At 48.5% G+C, this 22,541-nt stretch overlaps 1 protein-coding gene across 4 annotated transcripts in view; it reads right to left on the bottom strand.

Annotated features, from left to right (window-relative positions):
* The window catches only part of ASAP1 (ArfGAP with SH3 domain, ankyrin repeat and PH domain 1), a 1,875,051-nt gene that overhangs the window by 693,700 nt on the left and 1,158,810 nt on the right, over positions 1 to 22,541 (bottom strand). For all 4 annotated transcript variants that reach the window (XM_085604920.1, XM_085604922.1, XM_085604921.1 and 1 more), the window contains one exon: positions 5,347 to 5,533. In XM_085604920.1, the coding sequence (XP_085461046.1) occupies positions 5,347 to 5,533 (187 nt within the window). The remainder of the gene's footprint in view (positions 1 to 5,346; positions 5,534 to 22,541) is intronic.

Genomic DNA, 22,541 nt, shown 5'->3' with positions numbered 1-22,541 from the left:
CCGCCTCCCCACTCCCCCGAGACAGGGAACATATGTAAAGGCAGGACACCTGTAGCAGGCCTACAAACCCCACCCGGAAATAGGGAAGGGGAGCCAGCCCCAGAACGCCCAGACAGGGGCTGGGGCTGTCTGGGGGCCGAGGGGCAGGAACCCCCAGCAGCAAGAGGAAGGGAGGGAGGGCAGAGATTGAAGGTAAACGCCCCCCCCCCCTCCAAAACCAGGAGCAGCCCGAGTAGCGGGGGACAGGAGCACCATAACCCCATCCTCCAGAGAACCAAGGGGAAGAAGGAACAGCAACAAGATGGAGCAACCCGCCAAGAGCACAGGAATGCACTCACAAGAGACACAGCCCCCCACCAGGAGGCGAGTGCCGAGACCAACCAACGGGTCCTCGCAGAACGGGGAGGAAGGGCGGGCCGTGAAGGAATCTGCATCTAGAATCGTCTCTACCAGATACATCGTTACCGAAGTTAAGTAACTCGTACATCTGATAGAGACTACTAGCTGCAGATTCCTTCACGTAGAATAGATACCCTAGCAATACCCACGGGGAAGGAGGGTCTGCGAAAGGACCTACCCAGCCATAACAGGACAGAGGGTCACACAGGGGACCAGACCTGCGGACTAGGCAATAACCCGGCCCCTTCCAGGCAAGAGGAGCCCCCCACTAGCAGAACACCACTGACCCCAGAGGGATGGGGGATGAAGAAAAAGGGGGGGGGGCTGCACACTCAAGATAGCGGAAGCAAGGGCCAGGCAAGAGAGGCCAAAGTACCTCACACCCCTTCAAGGCAATAAGCTTCCCTCCAAAGCCAGGGGGAGAGCCCAGAAGGCCCAAGGAAATGAGGGAAAAGAAGGCTAAGCCACACCAGATGGAAGGCAACAGGCAAACCAGAGCGGCGCTAACAGACCAGCCGCCAGAAACAGAAAAAACAGCCCAGGGCCCCAGGAAGACCGAGTGGGCAACACCTGACAAGGGAGGGCACAGAATTATGCCAAGCATGGAGAAGAGGAAAGGGCCGGACACACCCCCACGAGGGGCCACGCACACGCCCTCAAGAAGCAAAGCAACATACAGAAACGCCACGGATAACAGGCACCAAAGGGCCACCAGAATTCCCCAGCACAGAGCAAGCTGTATAACAGCTACCACTACCCCACATAGGGTACGTTAAGTCCCAAGATATGGGAACCCTCTTTGGAAGAACAGCCGCAACAGAGGAAAAACAAAAGAGCCACAGGGAAAACACCCCGCGAATGGCTTGACAATCAGCCCAAAGAAAAACAGAAGGCCTAATCTCTGGGCCAAGTCTTCGTAACAGGTATAGCAAAAAAAACACACACAGCGAACAAGAGCCGTCCAGCAGCCAACATTGCCAAAGTCCCAACAAGGAGGACTCTACGGCCAGAAAACACACTCCACCGCAAGAGCGATCGTCCCAAGAAGGACCAGAACCAGCTCAACTCCTTAATCACTGAGGAGAAGGAGGAGGAGTAGTATAAGGTGGAGGAGGACGGAGCCCCGCCAGGAACCTTTGGATTGCGGAGTCAGCTGGTGCATGGAACAACAGGCTACCATCAAATGGGAGATCAATGAGCTGCTCCCGAATATTTTCGGGGAGGACGCCGTCCCGAAGTCAAGCATGGCGACGGAGAGCGACTGAGGAAGCCATGCACCTCCGAGATGCTCAGAATGGAGTGAAGGATAAACGCCGCTAAATCTCGGCCATCCAACGCGTGACGCCGTAAGTCCACCTGAACAGTCTCCTGAGAAGCTGCGGACCCCAAAGACTCAACTGAGTCCCACAGACAAGAGGAGGCCCTAGCCAGGACACACAAGGTGTTCAGGGCCCGCAGGGCCGCGCTGGTCGAGGCAAACATGTTGCGCCCCCGAGTCCAGCCAGCGGGCCTTCCGGGAGGGTGGAGTCAACAACGGCGGCAGGGAGGGAAAGGCAGTCTGCAAAGGAGGACTGGCGACAGAGGGGTTGAAGGAAAGACACGCAGGGTCACGCGGCGCCAGAAGGTGCCGGTGTAGAAGGTGCTGAGGCACCGGATCCCCTGAGGCAGGACGCCCCCAAGCCCCCATCAGGGACGAAAGGAGCGTACCCTCAAAGGGAAGCAAGATCTCCCTCCCACCAGAGCCCTGGTGGAGAACCTCCAAGAGATGATCAGTCAGAAAATGAGCAATCGGGTCACCCATGCGCAGAATATCCACAGCCGTGGATACCGCGTGAGCAAAGGCCGTACCCGCCTCTGTAGGGCCCAGCGGCGGAGAAAGCGGCTCCTCCGTGGGCAACAGCTGCAGACTAAGGCGGCCGTCCCCCAAGCCAAGCACAACGGGCAGGGTCCAGACCTGGAAGGTAGGAGCAGCCGAGGAATGGGGCCCTGCCACTGCTCCGGCAAACACTGCGGCCTCAGATACAGCGGGGAGCCACCCTTCGACGATGCGGGTGAAAAAGACACCACTCGGCGGCCGGTCTCCGGGGAGGACGACACCAATATGCAGGCAGCCTCCGTAGAAGAGGGAGCGTCCGAAGACGAATCCGCAACTCGACACCTGTCAGGAGCCGTAGAGTCTGCCGCCTGAGGCAGAGCAGTAACGCCAGCCTGCGCCGAAGGAGACGGTGGATAGGGCTCCTCGAAGTCACACTGCGCCGGGGACTGGAGCAGGGCCGGAGTCGCAGTGGACAAGGGGCGGTGTCGGAATGACGCCGACTCGACCTCCGCCGAGGCAGCCGCCTGCGTGGAGGGACGAGAAGGACCAGGGGAGTGACACAAAGCCATTCACCTGCCTCGGCACATTATACGACAGAGGTGGTCCGGCAAGCCATGCGGCGCCGCCAGGGCCGACCCAACCTCCGACTCACCCTCCGACGAGGCAGCCGCCTGCGTGGAGGGACGAGAAAGTCCCGGAGGAGGGCGAGGGGTTCGCGCCCAACCTCGACCCGGAGCAGGATGAGGAGAGTCCACCGACCTCTGTGGCGCCACCTGGTCCAGCAGCTGCCGGTGCCATAGCGGCGTCACCTCGGCCTTAGACACCTTGTCAAGGGACTGAGAGGGGCTCGGGGATGCGACCTGAGACCCGGCGACCTCACGCGACACCACAGGGACTTCTGCGGGAGTTTGCGGAAAGGCAGAGAAGCCGTGGTGTGAAGGAGGGACCCCAGAGGAGCCGCACCCCAACAGCACCACATCCTCCAAGCCTGGATCCGACCCAGTCAGTACTGGGGCCGGAGCCACCGGCCGCGCCGCGGAAGGCCCCGCGCAAGGCAAGGGAACCGCAGACGCCCCAGGAGGGGAAGGAGTAGGAGGAGACGCCAGCGAGGTCTGCAAAGCCGCCGCGTATGTCTCCATCTGGACTCTTGACGCTCCATCACCGGGCAACGGTGGGTAGGAGGACACGTCTGCCGCATCACCCGTGGAGAGTCCACGCCCCCGGCAGGCCGAAACCCGGCCCCTGGGGACAAACTGCGACACTTACCCACCGGTGAGCGACGCTCTCGCGACATCAGGGAAGGGCGATGACGACGACCACGGCCGTATCTGAAGGACAATGATGAAGAAAAAAGGGACCGAAACAGGCCCGTAGCAAGACCGGATCCGCGTTGCACGCGGAAAAGGAAAAAACTGACGTAGGCGCGCCGAAGTGGGGCTTATGTGCTCTCGCTGACTTCACGTACGTGGACGACGCCTAGGCGGAGTCACGTGGTGTTGCCCTGCCCCCTGGCGCACAGGGATGCTGTGGCAAAAAGTATCCGGATGCAGTCGCAGGCCTGGGGATAATTCTACGTGAAGGAATCTGTGGCTAGTAGTCTCTATCAGATCTTGAGATTATTAAAGTAAGTCCTGTAAACCAATAAGGGTCCTCTGGACTTTTTGCATGATGTGCCCCTACATTGGCCCACAACATAAACAGCCAGCTTCCTACACTCTGGAGTCCTCCAATGGATCTTTTTTTCATTTTGGTGTCTAAAAATGCATGCAAATATTTTTTATAAATTGGTGTCGAATTTTAAATGCTTTACACGTGTCCCTTTGTGTAAGTCTTGCCGCTCAGAGTCACTGCTATTCAGGGTTGAACTGAAGTTTAACAAACAAAACCTACTGGTCCTTAAGGGGATTGGTAAATAGATTACAGAGTGAGGTTGCACAACCACACCATATAAAACACCCCATTTCCTCACACTTGTATTTAGAGTTTGACTTACCACAGTACTTTAACTTACCAGAGGACTTCAAGAGGGAAGTAGAGCAGTGGCAGGAATGGACCAGTAACCAGACACACAAATTGGATGGGGAGCAGAATCTGCGCAAAGACCATGATTACTTCTTGTGTCTGGTGACATAACTTTGCCTCCTAGTCCTGAATCCACTTTGGGGCATTAGGGAGCATTTGTTACACAACTTAGAGTTGTGTACCCAGCGCAGGGATCATAGGCACACGTCTGTGATCAACAACTGCTTTCTACAGTGCCTGCACTGCTTAAATCCTTTGTTTTTGGTGCGAACGTCATTCCAAAGCACACCGAGGAAAGGTTTTACAATCATCGGAAGACAAAGTTTGGAGTGGAACTTTGACTTCACATTGAAAGACATGGAAAGAAAGGAACTGATGGTAGACTGCAGGAGTGGCTCTTATATGGCGCTCTGGTCTATCACTTCCAGGTCAGCATGAGGTCTGTGTGGAGCTGCACAACGCACTTATAAGCAAGCATGAGCACTGCTATAAAATTCTCCAGATTCAGTCTAGCACTTAGTTGATAGTCTAAAGTGAGGACTATGCAGTTAGAAGTGTCAACCAAAATATGGTAGAATTTGATTTAGTTCATTTTATAAAGTAGAGGGTCATCCTCTCCAAATTGATGGTGGAATTGAAAGCTCTTGGAATGTACCTCACATCCTCAATACAGAACACCACATGGAACACACACACATTTTAAGGATCGTCATTTGCCTCTGGACTTCAGCCCCGCTACCTCAAGATCTAACCTTTTACCAGCTGGTGGGAGTAAAATTAGTGGACTTTTGGAAGTAAGGCCTCCTTCTCTTTTTGGAGATGTTTTAACCTACATACCTTCATGGCCTCTACAGAACAGATTTACGCAAAAGGGGCGGTAAGCTGCTTTGCAGACCACAGTCAATAAAATTTGGCTGTCGGGTGTTCCCAAAAGCCACATGCAAAGTGCCATTTCTATCAGCTAGGCTCAGGGGAACAAGGTGTTATTTTAAAGATTACTTTTGATATTTTGAGATAGCGATAATTCTATTGCTTGGATGAATAAAAATAGTCTTACTGCAAATTGACTAAATATTTGCTTGTTTCTTCTTCAATGTAAAATAGCTTACCTGTCCAGGCTCTAAAAGTGGCTCCATTAACTCTGCTCCTTCCGCATAAACCTGAATTAGTGCAAGCAAATCCCTGGATTTCACAGCTTCAAATAGTTCATTCAGTTTAGTTGCAAAAGGCTCAAATTTTTTTTTAGCAAACCTACGGTCTACATATTTAGCAGTGATATATTCTTTACGTGCAGTCCTGTGGAGAGGAAACAAAAATGGTTACTTGCAAAAATTTGTATCTGTGTGTTTCTGACCAAACAGATCTGTAACATTGGTATTTTCAAGAGACATTCTTCTCATACTTTCTGCAGCCATGTTTAATGTTTTGAATAAGACAGAAGGCATCATGTTCAAAAACAAATACATAGAAATCCAAGCAGTGTATGTTTCCCTCCATTCTATTGTTGGATTTTAACATTGATTGCCTAGTGTAATGGTCTGTACACCAGCCTACAACCAAAATGACATGTGGTGTTCCCCCAAACATATAAGTGTGTGTTTACACAGAATCAGTTTTCAAAGAGATATATATGTCAGAAAGTCTCACATAATTGCGGAGTCTCTGGAAAAGATACACTAACACCGAGCTCTGAAATGTAAGAGATTTACACTTTTCTTCAATGGATGCAGTGTATCTCTGCAACACAACTGTTGTAATACAATGCTGCACAATTCCAGCAATTAAAAATATTTAGCACACTTTATATATTTTTAGAGCTCGTAATGATGGTAATAAATTCTTAATAGAGTGGTATCAGCCAGCAACTGTGGAAATCGTAAATAATTGCTGTTAGCATGAGCTGAAGCCATCTTGGTTGTGGCATACATTTTGTTAGCCATGTGATTCTTCCGTCTTCACTGTTGCTTGCCTTTCTATTCTGCTCGAGTCATCAATCAGCTTTAGTTAACTCCTTCTATTCTAAGCTCAAGCAATGCTATGAGAGGCCTGTAGCTGCTAGAATGCACCTGTTTGAAAATGTAACTGTCCATCATGTCTTACTGATGTAAGCAGTTCTGATTCCCCTCCCACTTTGCTGACTAAGTGATTTCCCAATAGCCCATGTTTGTCAGTAGTTATTCTTGTGTAGGCCTGTACCTTCTATTTGTAACTACATGCTTACCAGTGCCGAAAACTCTGTATGTAAGCACCATGGTCTGTGTATTCAAGCCACTACCTCCTGCAACACTTGAGGGTGTTGAATGGACGTGGTCTCACTCATGAGTGAATAAACTTTTTATTTTGAATTCCAGCTTCAGTGCCAATCTCTTCTTTGTTGGTTTAAGGACCCGTGGACAGAGAAGGGTGAACCCCTGCACTGGTGGGCCCCTAAAAAGGCTTATTTCCACACAACGTTAAGGATATATTTTCCTTAAATCCTTTCCAATAACTGTGGTACTTATATACTTGCAGATGTGGAAGATATGCAGGTTATGTCTGCCTCCATGGCAACTTGCTCTTATCTAAAGCACATGCACACTGAACACATATCACTAAGAGATATGGAACTAACAGCATAAGAGCCCATACACGAAATGCACCCGTCTGGGCACATCCCAACCCCCCATCCAACCTCAGTTTGATCCTTATTTAATAGTTAATAAATCACACCAGTAGTTTTACAGGCCGGAACTCACAGGAAGGACGTAAATTCTGGAGATATATTAGAGTGCACAGCGAAGCCATCAGATGCGCCCATACGTTCATAATCCACACATACCACGCATTGTCTTTTCCAGCCTGCAGTAAACATACAAACTTTTAAAAAGGAATGTATAAAATACATGTGAATGTAGAAATATTGCTATGTGACTCGTGTAAGCTGAAAAATAACAGTAAAAAGTTGTGTTTTTTTTTTTTAAATCAGATGTGGAGACTAATACAAGATTATTGTATCATTAAGAAACAAGGCTTGGGGCGCGTTTTAGAATCCAGCAGGTGGTCTATTAATCCATGAACAGTAGAGACCACTGCCTTTACTCGCTCAACAGTAGACAGTAGACCTCTCACCATGTTTAAGGGAGACTTCTGCAATGGCAGGCCTTTCTGCTTAGAGAAAAAAAAAGCTCCACTCAAAGGCTTGAGCACCTTCGGCGTTTGTTTCTGACAAATGACACACAGGAACACATCCTAAACAACAAGTTACTTACCTTTGATAACGTTTTTTCTGGCGGATACAGTATCTGTCTGTGGATTCCTCACCTTTTGAATTACCCCTGCACCAGCATTCCACGGATATTCTTTTCTTAGCTCTCCCACGTCGACGAGGATGTCACAATAGCACGGCTTCGCTCTCGTCTCCGTATGATGTAACCGGAGCCATAAGAAGACCTCGTTGGCGTGCTGACATCAGTTCCACCCATTTTTTCCTTGCCCCCAAGGTGAACGGGAGGGCCGACATCATATTACATGCATACACAGTATACAAAATATATACACAAATACATACCGTATAATATATAAATGAGATATGAAAAATAACAATGTCAAACAGTCAGAAGTTTTTCGGTATAAGCAGGTGGACAACGAGGAGGAGAGTGGGTCAGTGAGGAATCCACAGGCAGATACTGTATCCACCAGAAAAAGCGTTACCGAAGGTGAGTAACTTGTTCTTCTGATAGATACATCTGCCTGTGGATTCCTCACCTTTTGAATTGAATCCCCAAGCTTTTCCTCTCCCGGAGGGTGTCCACCCGCCTATACCAAAAAATCTTGTAGCACAGAGCGTGCAAACTGGTTGTCCATCCTAACATCCGAATCCAAGCAATTATGCTTCGCAAAGGTGTGGAGGGAGGCCCAAGTTGCCGCCTTGTAAAAGTCTACAACAGGAACACCTCTAGCCAAAGCAGAAGAAGACATAGCTCTGGTGGAATGAGCTTTAATACCTTCAGGTGGCTCCTTCTTGGCCAAGGCGTAGCAGATCTTGATGCACAAGAGGATCCACCTGGAGTGTGTTCGTTTGTGGAAGCTTTGTCCTTTATCCTTCCAACATAGCCCACAAACAGTTGGTCATCCAGTCTTAGGTCCCTAGTTCTGTCCAGGTAGAAGCTGACAGCCCTACGAGGGTCCAGGCGGCGACGTCTCTCCTCCTCATTGGAAGGATGAGGATAGGAAGTAGGTAAGGTAATAGACTGCCCTAGATGGAAAGGAGTGACCACCTTAAGCAGGAAAGCAGCCCTGGTCCTGAGAATCATCTTTTCTGCATGAAAAGTTAAAAATAGAGGTTTAAAACTAAGAGCCTGAAGCTCACTTACCCTCCTGGCTGAGGTACTAGCGATCGGAAAAACCATCTTGAAAGTAAGAAGCCTCAACGGGCAACTATGAAGAGGCTCAAAAAGAGAACCCATCAGTAAAGAAAGTACTAAATTCAAATCCCACTATGGCATAATGAAGGGAGTGGGAGGAAACCTATTGGTGAGGCCCTTAATGAACCTCATAACAATGGGGGACTTGATTAAAAATGACTGGTCTGGCAAACAGAGGAAGGCCGACAAGTAACCCTTTACAGTAGCCACAACACAACACAACCTTGCTGAGCCAAGAAAAAGTGAAAGGCCAAGTACATCAGATAAATGGGCCTTCAAAGGCTCAATGGACATCTCTTCACACCCTTTCACAAACTTGGACCACCTAGAGGAATAAATAGATTTGGTGGAGTGTCTCCTGGATGATAAAAGAACATCCAACACATCCGGTGGGAAAGCGAGAGAGAACTCAGGTTACCATGTTCAATCTCCAGGCATGAAGGTGCAAGCTCTGGAGGTGGGGGTGTAGAACCTGCCCCTGAGAGAGGAGGTCTACCCTGAGAGGGAGATGGAGCAGAGGGTGCGAAGAGAGGTGAAGAAGATCTGTGTACCACACCCTTCTTGGCCAATCCGGAGCCATCAATATGACTTTGGCCTGGTCTTGGCGAATCTTCCTCAGAACGCGAGGAATCAAGGGTATAGGAGGAAACGCGTAAAGGAGTTGTGAGCTCCAATCCAATTGAAACACGTCCCCCAACGCTCCCTGCATCGGATACTGAAGACTGCAGAACGACGGGCAGTGCGCGTTCTCCTGAGTGGCAAAAAGGTCCAACCGAAGAAACCCCCACATCCGAAAGAAGTGATGGACCATCTCCAAATGAAGCCGCCAATCGTGATCGGCCAAATATTGCTGACTGAGGCTGTCAGCACGCAGATTTAGCACCCCGGCCAGATGATTTTCAAACACACAGATCTGATGGCCCTGAGCCCAAGACCAGAGTTGCACAGCCTCTATGCAGACACAATACGACCCTACCCCTCCCTGTATGTTTATGCACCACATCGCGGTAGTGTTGTCCGTCAGGACTTGAATCGACTGACCGCGAAGGGAGGGAAGAAAGGCCTTGAGAGCCAAACATATTTCCAACAATTCCAGAAGGTTGATGTGAAGCAACCTTTCCCCCAGAGACCAAAGACCCTTGATCTCCAGAGCCCCTAAATGAGCACCCCACCATAGAGTGGAGGCATCCGTGATTACTGTGGCCACCTTTGGAGGAGGTTTAAAAGGCTTTTCCTGAGACAGGTTGCCTGGCACACTTCAACAAGACAGCTCCTCTGCAGTGTCTCTGGAGATTCTGACCTTTCTCCCCGAGATCTCCATTGTGCTGAAACCACTGCCTGCGGAGGCAAAACTGGAGTGCCCTCATGTGCCAGCGTGCATGGTTGACCAACAGTATTCAGGAAGCGAACAGACCGAGCAGGCGTAGGACCTTCAGGCCTGGAACAACCGCTCCATCGTGAAACAAAGGAATCATCTATTGAATGTCGAGAATCCTCTGCACCGGTGAGAAAGCTTGACACACAGTGTCCAGTAATGCCCCTTTAAACAGGCTGCGCTGAGAGGGCACAAGGTGAGATTTGGATACATTTATCGAGAAAACCAAGTTGAACAACAGTTGCGTTGTTACTTGCAAGTGACGCAGCACCATCTCTGGCAACTTTGCTTTGAGAAGCCAGTCGTCCAGATAGGTGGAAACCAGAATCCCTGACCTTCTGAGATGTGCTGCCACCACCACCATCACCTTTGTGAAGACCCGTGGTGCAGGAGTGAGACCGAAGGGAAGGACCGCAAACTGGTAGTATTGAGACATACCGTAAACCAGAGATACTTCCGATGCGACTTCAGAATAGGGATGTCGAAATACACATCCTGCAAGTCTATCGACACAATCCAGTCTTCCCGCTGCAGCGCCAAAAGAACCTGAACTAGGATTAACAACTTGAACTTTTCCTGCCTGAGGTAAAAATTAAAAACCCTGAGGTCCAGGCTCTGTCTCAACCGGCCGTCCTTCTTGGGGATGAGGAAATAACAAGAGTAACATCCCTGACCCCTTTCCTGCTCTGGAACCACCTCTATCGCACCTTTCTGCAGCAAGACAAGAACCCCCGCCGCAAAAGCAGCAAATGGTCCTCTGAACACCAGCCCTGGCGATGAGGGTAAGGAGGTGGAAGCTCTTGAAAAGGTAGAGTGTACCCATTTTCCACAGGATTCAAAACCCAACGGTCCAAAGTAACCGATTTCCAATCTTGTAGAAAATGGGACAACCGGCCCCCTACCAGACCAGCATGCTTCAAGATGGGGGATCTAGAGCTACTTTCCCGTGGTACCGGAGGTGGGGACAGGAGAGGAGGAAGAAGAAGACTGTAGTCAAGAGGCTCCTCGCAGATGGCCTCTACCTTTTCCTCTGTACGACCTGTACAGAGGGTTCTTCTGCTGAAGACTGCCTCAAAAGGATGACACCTTCCAAAACCCTCGATACCTTTTGCATCCATAGCCCCAGGGCTGGGACTGCAGGCCCAAGGATTTTGCAGTAGCCCTACTGTCCTTGAAGCACTGCAGCGCAGAATCCGCCTTCGTTCCACACAATCTAGATCCATCGAACGGTAGATTGAGCAAAGTAGCCTGTACATCTGGTGAGAAACCTGAAGACCTAAGCCAGGCATGCCTCCTGGTAGACACTGAGGAGCCCATCACCCTGACGACTGAGTCCGCCGTGTCCAGACCCAGCTGAATGACCTGATGGGCTGCCGCTAGTGAGTCCGATAGCCCTTCCAAAAAATGTACAAGGTCATCTTCAGGCAACTTAGGAGCTACTTGCTTGACAGAGTCCATTAGTGCATAAATGTACCTTCCTAGCAAACAGGTGGCATTTGTCAACTTCAGAGCCATACTTGCTGATGGGAACACCTTTTTGGCGGACTGTTCTAGTTTTTTCAAGACTCTATGCCCCGGGGTGGTGGGGAAGGATCCAGTTGACTGCTTGGAACAAGAAGCCTGAACAACCAAGCTTTCTGTAGCAGGATGGACAGAAAGAAAAGCTGGATCACCAGGAGCAGGCTTATACAGTCTTGCCACTGACCTAGAAACTGCAAGGGCAGACAAGGGCTTCTGCCACACCTCCATAATCGGCTCAGTCAATGCCTCGTTGAAAGGCAGCAGAGGCTCAGCAGAAGATGAAAGAAAATGCAACACTTCAATCAAGATATTTGACTTCACCTCAGCTGAGGGCAACTGAAGGTGACTGATGACTGGGTGGTAAGGGGAAATGTCCTGTGAAGGCAAGGCCTTTAGAGAAGAAAGCTCCCACTCCGGGGAAGTATCCATGCCACAGGCCTCCCGCAGGTCCTCGAAGTCGACCACTGAGTCAAGGATCTCCCCTTCCTCATGTTCTTGCTGGTACTCCTCTTCCTCTAGCAGTGTTTGCACTTCCCTTCTGGAACGCTGCTTAAGGGTCAGCGGCGGCGGCGCCAGCCGTGACACCGGTGACAACAGCACCAGCGTCGAAGGAGAAACTTCCGAAGTGGGCAACGGCGCCGCTCGAATCCGTGAGGATGTCGGCCCAACAACTACCTGCGCCGGAGATTGAGGTATCGGAGTTGAAAAGATCAGCGCCTGAAACTGCCAGGACGGAGCTGTCAGCATGGAAGGCACGAAAGGTGCCTGGGCATACTGCTTGGGGATGGGCAAATTAAAGGCGAGCAAACCCACGGGGCCAGACCGCGCACCGGTAGGGTAAGATGCCTTGGCAAACATGCCAAACATCGCATTCAGGAAATGTGACGGATCCGCTCCTGGTCCTGGAAAAGGACGATAAGGATCCGAAGCCCCCTAGTCTGGATCCATCCAAGGCCTTACGGGAGCTGAGACTGCGGCGCCGGTGACATCTGAGCTGGTACTGGCGAAGCCGCAGGAGAAGACTCCCAGGGTGCCGGAGAATCCATGGGAGCCGGCGAATCCCTCGACACTGGAGGGTGGGCTGGAGTCGTCTGTGGAGTAGGAGATGGCGAGATGGCATCCTTGTCACGACGCCGCTGTATGGCGGAGGCTGACCTCTAAGCCCTGCCCTTCGGAGATCGACATCGAGACCCATGTCTTCCCTTTTTCTTATGCTTCTTCGACTTTGAAGTATGCGACGTTGACTACTTCGATCTCTTGCAACCCTTCTTCTCTTTTTTCGCCTGCGCCATGAAGAGTTTCGCCTCACGTTCATCTTCCCACAGCACGAACACCCTTCGACGTTGTGGTCCGAAGAAAGACACCAGAGACAGTCGTCGTGGGGATCCGTGATGGACATATGGCCCCCACACTCCCTGCAGTGCTTGAAACCCGACTTCTTCGAAGTAGCCATTCTCACTGCAACATGAAGTAGAAGATCGAAACAATGTTATCACATGTAAAATTAGAGAGTCCCAGAAAAAGAGTTACGAGTCGATGGTGCGGAAAAAAGGGATCTGACGTCAGCACGTCGACGAGGTCTTCTTATGGCTCGGGTCACGTCATAGGGAGTCGCAAGCGGAGTCATACTATTGTGACGTCCACGTTGATGTGGGAGAGCTAAGAAAAGAACTTCCGTGGAATGCTGGCACAGGGGTAATTCAAAAAGTGAGGAATCCACAGGCAGATGTATCCATCAGAAAAACAAGTTACTACACCAGAAAGGAAGAATTCAAACGATCCTTTTCCAAGAAATCTTGAAAAAAGATATTCCAAAATAATCCACAACGGAGCGTAGATGAATAAATGCATTCATCGTTAAGTCGGAAAGATCAAACCAAGTAAAAAACTGATGCAAATCAGAGTCTAACCTTTAAGAAAACATTAGATAAAATGACCACTACAAAGGTCACACAATGCAGAGAAGTCTTAGAGACGGAAAGATTGCAGTGATACAGATATGAATCTGCATTAATAATGATCAACAAATGCCAAATCTATATATATATATATATATATATATATATATATATATATGCTTAGGAAGCAACGGCCCATATGCTTAAAGCTCGACCCTATAGCCGATCAATTAATCAGGGGAATTGTAAGCGTGCTACTCACCCATGAGGGTCTCAAGGTGCTGGGGGGGTAATCGGGGGTAGGCAGCTCCGTTCAGTCGAAGAGCCAGGTCTTGAGCATCTTCCTCAAGATGTTCAGAGAGGGGGGGCGTCTGATGTTGAGCGAGAGCTCGTTCCAGGTCTTGGCTGCAATGTAGGAGAAGGTTCCTCCACTTGTTCTGGCTAAGCGGATGTGTGGGAGTTCGGGGAGGGAGAGGTCAGCGGAACGGAGGTTTCTCTTGGGTACGTGGAAAGAGATTCTCTCATTGAGGTATCAGGGTCCGGTGTTGTGGATGCATTTGTAGAGATGGGTATCTTGAAAGGGACTCTTCTCAACGGGGAGCCAGAGGAGGTTCCGTAGGTGTTGGGTGGTGTGCTCGTGTCGAGGGATGTCGAGGAGGAGTCTGGCTGCGGTGTTCTGTATAGTCTGGAGCTTACAGATCAGAGACTTGTTGATCCCGGCATAGAGGGAGTTTCCGTAGTCCAGTCTGCTGGTGATGAGCGTGTATGTGACAGCCTTCCTTGATTCATGGGGGATCCACTTGAAGGTTTTTCGGAGGGTGTTGAAGCAGCTGGAGGCGACAGCGTTGACCTGTCGGGTTATGGAGATGGAGGAGTCGAGTAAAATGCCAAGGTTTCGAGCGTGGGTCGTGGGGGGTGGGGGAGGGGCTGCCGAGGGCGGTAGGCCACCAGGTGTTGTCCCATGCCAGGGGGAAGGGTCCAAGGACGAGGACTTCTGTCTTCTCCGAGTTGAGCTTCAGGCAGATTCTACTCATCCAGGATGCAACGTTCTTCATTCCTTCCTGGAAGTTGAGTCTGGTGGTGATTGGGTCCTTGGTGAGGGAAAGGATGAGCTGGGTGTTGTTGGCGTAGGATACTATGTTGAGTCTGTGCTGTCTGACGGTGGCGACGAGGGGGGCCATCTAGATGTTGAAGAGCCTGGGGCTGAGTGATGATCCTTGGGGCACTATGCAGTTGATTTCCGTGGGTTCGGAGAGGAAGGGTGGTAGTCTGATAATTTGGGTTCTGCCGGTGAGGAACAAGCGGATCTAGTCGAGGGCGGTTCCTTGTATGCCAGCGTCGTGGAGTGTAGCGGTAAGTGTGCGGTCGATGACAGTCTCGAATGCTGCAGAGAGGTGGAGTAGGATCAGGGCTGCGGTGTGTTCTTGGTCGAGGAGGGTGCGGATGTTGTCTGGGGCAGCGAGTAGGGCGGTTTCGGTGCTGTGGTTGCTGCGGAATCCAGAGTGGGAGGGGTCGAGGATGGGATCTAAGTCACAAAAAGATCAATTGTAGATTGGTGGAAGAAAATGTCTCCCAAGGAGTGAGAGAACATCCAACCTCCTGATAGGAAAAGTGCAACTACACCAGCATATCAAACTATATGGAAAGGAAAAACTCAGGATGTTCTTAAGGAAGATAAGAACCATAGAAGTGAACATTCTATTTAAGAAAAGAAGAAATCCTCCCAGAATATGCTGGACCTGGCCATAAAAGCTAACCCCTTAGGGACAAAATATCCTGGCACTGCATTCCAGATAAAATTACAGTGTTCATGGAACAACCATGTTTTAAAAATGAAAGTAGAAAACCATAGTACCTCCAAAAATGAAGACAAACGGTGATATAATCATTTTGAAAAAAATACAAATTAGAGCCCTTGAACCTGACATATGTAATGCCTCCAAGAAAGAGAAATACATATCAAAGGACAAAACCTCATGCATAGGCAAGGAACGCACAACGCGATAAAGTTAGCATAACTGTAGGAAGGAAAATACTACTTACCAGTATGCATCTGTTCTTGGCATGTAGAGCTGCAGAGATTCACACTCTGTGCATAGATCGCCATCTGGTGTTGGGCTCGGATGCTTGCACCTTGTTGTTGTCTTGGAAGAAGTTTTTTGTAGTCACAAGATAGGTGACTCCTCTCTTGGACGATAGTGCGCATGGGCATCGACTCCATCCTCAGATTGTTTGTCGCCATGAAGGGAAATGATGGAGTTTGTAATAAACAGAAAGATGTGCATGAGAATGTAAGATAACACTGGAACAGATACAGGTTCCAGGAGGTGGGTGGGCGAGTGAATCTCTGCAGCTCTATATGCCAAGAACAGATGCATACTGGTAAGTAGCATTTTCCGTTCGAGGCATATGAGCTGCAGAATTCACACTCTGTGCATAGACTGTACAGCAGTGTCTCCCCTAGCGGTGGTCACCTGTATCGGTTGCAGTGGTTTGAAAAAGTGTCTTAAGAACAGCTTAGCCTACAGAAGCTTGTTGCTTTGCCTGCACATCTACACAATAGTGTTTGGTGAAGGTGTGTGTTGTAGACCATGTTGCTGCCTTACAAATGTCTTCTAGGCGAATGTTCCCTAAGAATGCCATGGAAGCCCCTAGTTTGCTTGTTGAATACGCTCTAGGGGGAATTGTTAACGTACGTTTTGCTTTCTGATAGCCTATTTCAATACATTTTACTATCCACCTGGCAATTTCGGCTTTGGAAATAGGATTGCCTTTATGAGGTGGAAAGAAAGCTACGAACAGTTGCTTTGTCTTCCTAAAGCTTTTAGTCCTGTCTATGTAGTAAAGTAGAGCTCTTTTGACGTCGAGCGTGTGAAGAGCTCTTTCTGCTACAGAATCAGGATTTTGGAAAAATACTGGTAACTCTACTGATTAAGGTGGAAAGCAAAGATTACTTTGGGAAGGAATTTTGGATTTGTCCTAAGAACCACCTTGTTACGATGTATTTGTAAGAATGGTTCTTGTGTGGTTAAAGTCTGGATCTCACTTAGTCTCCTAAGAGAGGTGATTGCGACAAGGAAAGCTACTTTCTATGTAAGGAATTGTAATTCGCATTTTTGTAAAGGCTCAAATGGGTGACCCATGAGTCTAGTAAGAACAATTTTTAGGTTCAACACTGGAGAGGGTGGCAGTCTGGGTGGAATTATCCTTTGAAGGCCTTCCATAAAGGCTTTGATAGCGGGGACTTTAAACAATGACAAGTATTGTCTGTTTTGTAGGTAGGCTGCAAGGGCAGCCAGATGTAATCTTATTGATGAGTATGCCAGATTGCATCTTTATAGATGTAGCAAATAGCAGATTATGTTTTGAATTGAAGCATCTAATGGGTCAATTTTGTTATTATTGCAGTAAATGATGAATCTCTTCCATTTAGCTGCATAGCAAGCTCTAGTAGTGGGGCGTCTGGCTTCCTTAATAATGTTCATACAGTCTGGTGGGAGGTTAAGTTAACCGAACTCTAGGATTTCAGGAGCCAGATCGCTAGATTCAGTTGTGCTGGATCTGGGTGCCTTATCTCTCCATGGTTCTGCATTAGCAGCTTTGGGGCGAGACATAATTTTTGGTGTGGAACTACTGAGAGTTCGAGTAGTGTAGTGAACCATGGTTGCCATGCCCATGTTGGAGCAACTAGGATCATCTTAAGAGACTGTTGTTTGAGCTTGCGTACTACTAGTGGAATGAGCGGGAGTGGCGGAAAAGCATACGCAAATCTGCCTGACCAGTTCATCCATATCGCATTGCCCTTGGACAACAGGTGTGGGAACCTGGCGACGATGGTTGGGCATTTTGCGTTAGAATGTGTGGCGAACAGATCTATGTCTGGTTGGCCCCACATCTGGAAGAAGGGTTGAAGATCTTGCGGATGAAGGTCCCATTCGTGTATCTGTTGAGTCTGACGACTTAACAGATCCGCCATCTGATTGTTCACCCCTGGAAGATGTTCTGGCAGAAGATATATGTTTTGTGGAATGGCCCATCTCCATATACTTTGCACTAGGTGAGACAGCTGCAAAGATTGTGTTCCTCCTTGTTTCTGTATGCAATACATTGCTGTTATATTGTCTGTGCGGACTAGGACAGCTTTGTTGAGGAGATGTGTTTGGAACGATTTTAACGCTAGAAAAATTGCCAGTAATTCTAGGTAATCAATGTGGAACAGTTTTTGTTGAGTGGTCCACCTGCCCTGAATTATGTGCTTTAGGAGATGGGCTCCCCAGCCAGTGAGTGATGAGTCTGCTGTTAGCACTATCTGTGGAACTGGCTCTAGGAACGGATAGAAGACATGTGGTTTTGTGACAGACATCTGTCTACGACACAAGCAGCATGGTTTAAACCCTGTGGCTTTGGCGCGAGATATCACTGCACTTTGTCAAAGGTGGTACATTTTTACAAAAAGTTGAAAACTTGAAGGACCTAACCTCTGAATTCATGGGGAAGAGAGGAGAACAACAGTCAGTGCGAGAAGGGGGGCACCTATATGTAGGTCTGGGTAGTCTGAAGGGAGATGGAGTTGCAATGGAGGCCTTTAGCACTACCTGCGATATGCAGGGGTTACTGCAAGAGTTTCTGGATCCAGTGTGACGCCTGGGGAGATTGACAAGGTGAGACATCCGTGGTTAGAACTAGCATTAATAAAACAACTAAAGAGTGACACTATCTTACAGCGACACTGGTGCCTGAACAGGGTGAGAAAGGCCGGCAATTTACTAACGTTTTTAACTGTCTTAATACAATTTCAATATTCTTAAAACAGAAAATGACGAGTTTAATTCATTCGGTTTCAAATACGTACAAACACTTGGTAAATTATGGTAAAGAAAATCTGACTATTCCAAAACAGAGGAGAAGGCAAACAAAACAAGGTTTGTTAAATGTTGCCGTGCAGGATTCATTACAGAATATAGCACTTTGTGATCAGGCATGCTGCTGTGAGAGGGGATATTTCTCCTTATGCAAAAAAAAAAAAATGTGAAAGGCGCCGTCGGTGTCACTACTACTGCACTGACATTTTCCCGACATAGAATACAAATGTGAATTGTCTTTCGTGCAGGAAGAAGCAAGGTAGTATATTTAATTAACGCCATTTGTTTAATACACAAATGGGATTGAGTGAGAAGGCGCCCTGCCACTGCTGGGATTAAACGGCCATTTCCACCACTCACCTCACGCGAGCGAGGTAGTCTCCTAAAAGAATATCCCCGCCCCTTGCAAGACGAAGCACACGTCAGCTGGCTGTCTGCCCTCAAAGCCAGAAACCCCAGCCCAGGTCCATTTGCTTGGACTTGTTTACAACAAAGGTCCTGTTCTATTTACAGCTGTCTTCGAAGCGAACTGTGTGCGTGTATATTCACCTTCTTCCGTTATGCAACAAACACAAAGAAACTCTGTGCATCTGACCATTTTAGCGTGTCCTCCCCATTTGTCGCAGGGCCCCGAACTCTACAACACAAGTAAAGAATGCCATGTATATGTGGGTCTAGCATCTCTACTAGAGGTACTTACTATGTGTGTCATCAAGACTTCGGTTCACAGCCAATGCCAATCCAAGCGTATAGCTTTGAAACTCTTCTTTGCACAGTTCAAAACCACAGAAGATACATTCACTTTGGTTTTGATAGCTTTCAAAGTACAGCTTGACTAGAACAATGGTTTTTTTCAAATATGTGCAAACCCTTTGACCTGCCAATTGCAAAACTTTGAACTAATAAAACACTGCAGAGAAGATGCATTGTTAATCTGCTGTGAATCGCGTTTTTTTGTTGTTGCATGAAAGTGCCCCTTTGGGGTGTAACAGAACACTGAAGGTTCCCACTGCCGCCCCCCCCCCCCTGTATTAGCAGAAGCGTTTAACAATGCAGCCCCCCATGGCAGATGTCGTCCTTGTTCCTCTGCCTTACTTGCAACGTAACCCCACGCGTCAGCCAATCAAACGTTGAGTCTCTTTAAAAAAGAAGGTCCGGGAGTGAGATCCTGTTTCGTTTCTTCACCTCGGAATGAAAACGATCGGGTTATTATTATTATTATTATTATTATATATGAATTTGTTAAGCGCACAGCTACCCGTGGGTTTCCCGGCGCTGGAAGCACAGAAGTAAGGAGAGCAAGCAGGAGTGCAAAGAGCGGGATTACAAGGAAAACAGCCAGGTTTTTACTCCTTTGCGGAACTTAAGATAGCATGTTTCAGACCGCAAAGGGATGGGAAGCGAATTCCAGAGCGAGGGCGCCAAGTAAGCAAAGCAGCGCCCACCAACTCTAGCACGCTTAAAATGGGGAACAGAGAATCTGCACTGAGAGGAGGATCTGAGAGTGCGGGAGGGACAATATTGATGAACTAAGGTGGATAAATAGTGAGGGGATTTTCCAGCTTTAATACGGTGCATAAAGCATAAAGCTTTGAATTTGGACCTAGATTCTATGCGTAGCCAATGCAGGCTGCGCAGAGAGGAGGAAACAGACGTGGTTCTAGGCAAATTACAGAGTAAACGGGCAGCCATGTTCTGGACCACTTGAAGCTTGCGGGAGACCTCCTTGCCGGCACCCAGGAGTAGAACATTACCGTAGTCCAGCCGCGATGTCACTAAGGCATGGACCACTGACTTCTGGGTGTCGAGAGGAAGCATCCATGTGATCTTCCTCAGCCACCTGATGATGGTAGTACAGGTGGCTGCGACTTTCACCACATGTTGCCTCATAGATAACTGATTGTCAAAGAGGTCCCCGAGATTACGTGCTGTTGTTGCTGGGACCAGCAATGGTCCCATTTGCTGAGGCCAATGTTGCGGGCCCCAGAGAGCGGAGTCTGGCCCGAACAGGAGCAGCTCCGTTTTGTCGCCATTTAGCTTCAATTTATTAGTCAGCATCCAATTGGTGATATCAGTGAGCCCAGAACGAAGAGAGGAGGAGGGAGAATGCTGATTGGAAGAGAGAGAGAAGATGATTTGAGTATCATCTGCGTATGAGAAGATAGATAGACCAGATTGTTCAGCAAGGAAAGCAAGAGGTCTGACGTAAAGATTAAAGAACAACGGACTAAGAATAGAACCCTGGGGGACACCATACGGGGCGGTATGCACAGTGGACACCGAAGAAGGGGAGAAAACCTGAAAAGTGCGATCAGAAAGAAAATTGGAAATCCAAGCAAGTGCGGAACCAGAGATCCCGACAGACCTCAAGGCAGAAAGAAGGATGGTATGGGAGACTGTGTCAAAAGCAGCACTCAAATCCAAAAGGATGAGTGCCACCGTCTCCCCACTATCAACCTGTCGTCTGACTGTCTCCGTGACTCCCAGAAGGGTGGACTCAGTAGAAAAGCCCGCCCGAAAACCTGATTGGGAAGGGTGAAGAATGTTTGCTGATTCCATGTGAGTGGTTAGGTGACGATTAACATGCTTCTCTAACACCTTCGAGAGGGTTAAACAATGGCGTGACCACGGTCAGTCCTGCTCCGACTTCTCAGCATCCGCATGAATTTATTTATTTAAACCCTAGAGCGGTGCCGTGGGGATTAGATACAATTACATATGCCTTTGGGGAGTTGTAGATGGTTTCATTGCAACCTAAAGCAACTCAAGGAACGGTTATTCTTTAACAAAAAAATATTCGATCTGTATTGATAAAATGTAACAAGCAAGGGGGTCGGGAGTGGCGACGGTGGCAAGCACACGAGTGGTGCGTTCGCGCGCACCACAGGGAGCCATGTGTTTTGCATTATTGTGCACGCGTCTTGGCACGATAATGCAAACCAGATGTTACCCTGTGCGTGTAACAGACACCAATGGGAAGTGGGCGGAGCTAAGGTAGGACATGCGCCGCCTTTGCACAATTGCGTGCTGTATTTTTTTTTTTTAAATGCACGCTAAAGCCTATTGCAGCCGGCAAAAGCAAAACCACACGCACAAGCGTGTGGTCAGCTTTCAGAACCCCCTACATGAGGTCTCGCGCTGCGCGAACAATGCTAGGCACTGCAACGCTAGGCACGAGACCTACAAATGAGGATATGTGTATAGGCATCCTGAATACACCAGGACAACAGGCAATCCTTTACCTGCAAAGACAAAAGTAGCTGCTTCAAAGTTAACATCTTCAGCAACCTCTTCCTTTAGGAACTTTGAGAAATGGAATACCAAAATAGGTTGCCAAACCCCTCCATTTTTCTGAATCAGAAAATTACAGGAATATAAGCTTTTGCTCCCTGAGAAGCTGGAACTAATTTTATAGCACCTTTCTGTACGAAAGCTCCCATTTCAATCAACAAGATGTTTGTGTGGAGGAACATGAGTGTGGAGAAACAGGTGAAGGTTTCTTCACATATGGCAGGCTGTAACAATGCATTATGTGCTACATGGTCCATTGGTTTGATGCAATCACCCACCATCGCTTAGAAATGCAGGTCCTGTCCCCCTACTGGTTCAAATTTTCCAAGGAAGTTCGTTGACTCTGACCGTTTTTTCCTGAACCATACCTTCTTTTGGCATTGAAAAAATGGCTGAGGAGTCTGGGGTTGCTGGTGAGGCTGCTACCTCCCAAACTGTTGTGCATACCCTCTAAAGCAACACTAATGTTTGTGGATTTTATCAAGTGATGCCAACCATAAAGCACCAGGAAGTAGCTTGGCTTTGCTGAAGCACCTACAGCGAAGAATTGGTAGTTTCTGGCTACTGACGGGTGTATCATATAGCAGGACTTGGACATCTGGGAGGAATCTTATTGTGCACATTAGTACGTGTCAACAAAGTACCACAGATGAGTCTATAGAGTGAGACATACATTGAAAAAGGGCTGGAACCATCAAAGTCCTTAACTTCAACAGCTCACGAGTGTACAACAATTAAGCATGTTGCATCAGTGGAAAGCAAAGCTTTCAAATGAAAACTTCATTTTCCATAGACAATCCAGTTTTTTAGACTCTACCAGTGTGATAAGCAGGGATGGCATTTTCCTTCAACCTACTGATAGAAGCATGAAAAATAAGAATCTCATGCATTTTGTTACCTAAAAGATAGGGTGGGTCAGAGAGGAGTTGGCCTAAGGGCTAGAACGGTCGACCT

Source organism: Triturus cristatus, chromosome 5_1, assembly GCF_964204655.1.
Source record: "Triturus cristatus chromosome 5_1, aTriCri1.1, whole genome shotgun sequence".
Lineage (NCBI taxonomy): Eukaryota > Metazoa > Chordata > Amphibia > Caudata > Salamandridae > Triturus > Triturus cristatus.
Note: the sequence above shows the minus strand (reverse complement) of the source record. Positions and strands in the feature narration are given on the sequence as shown.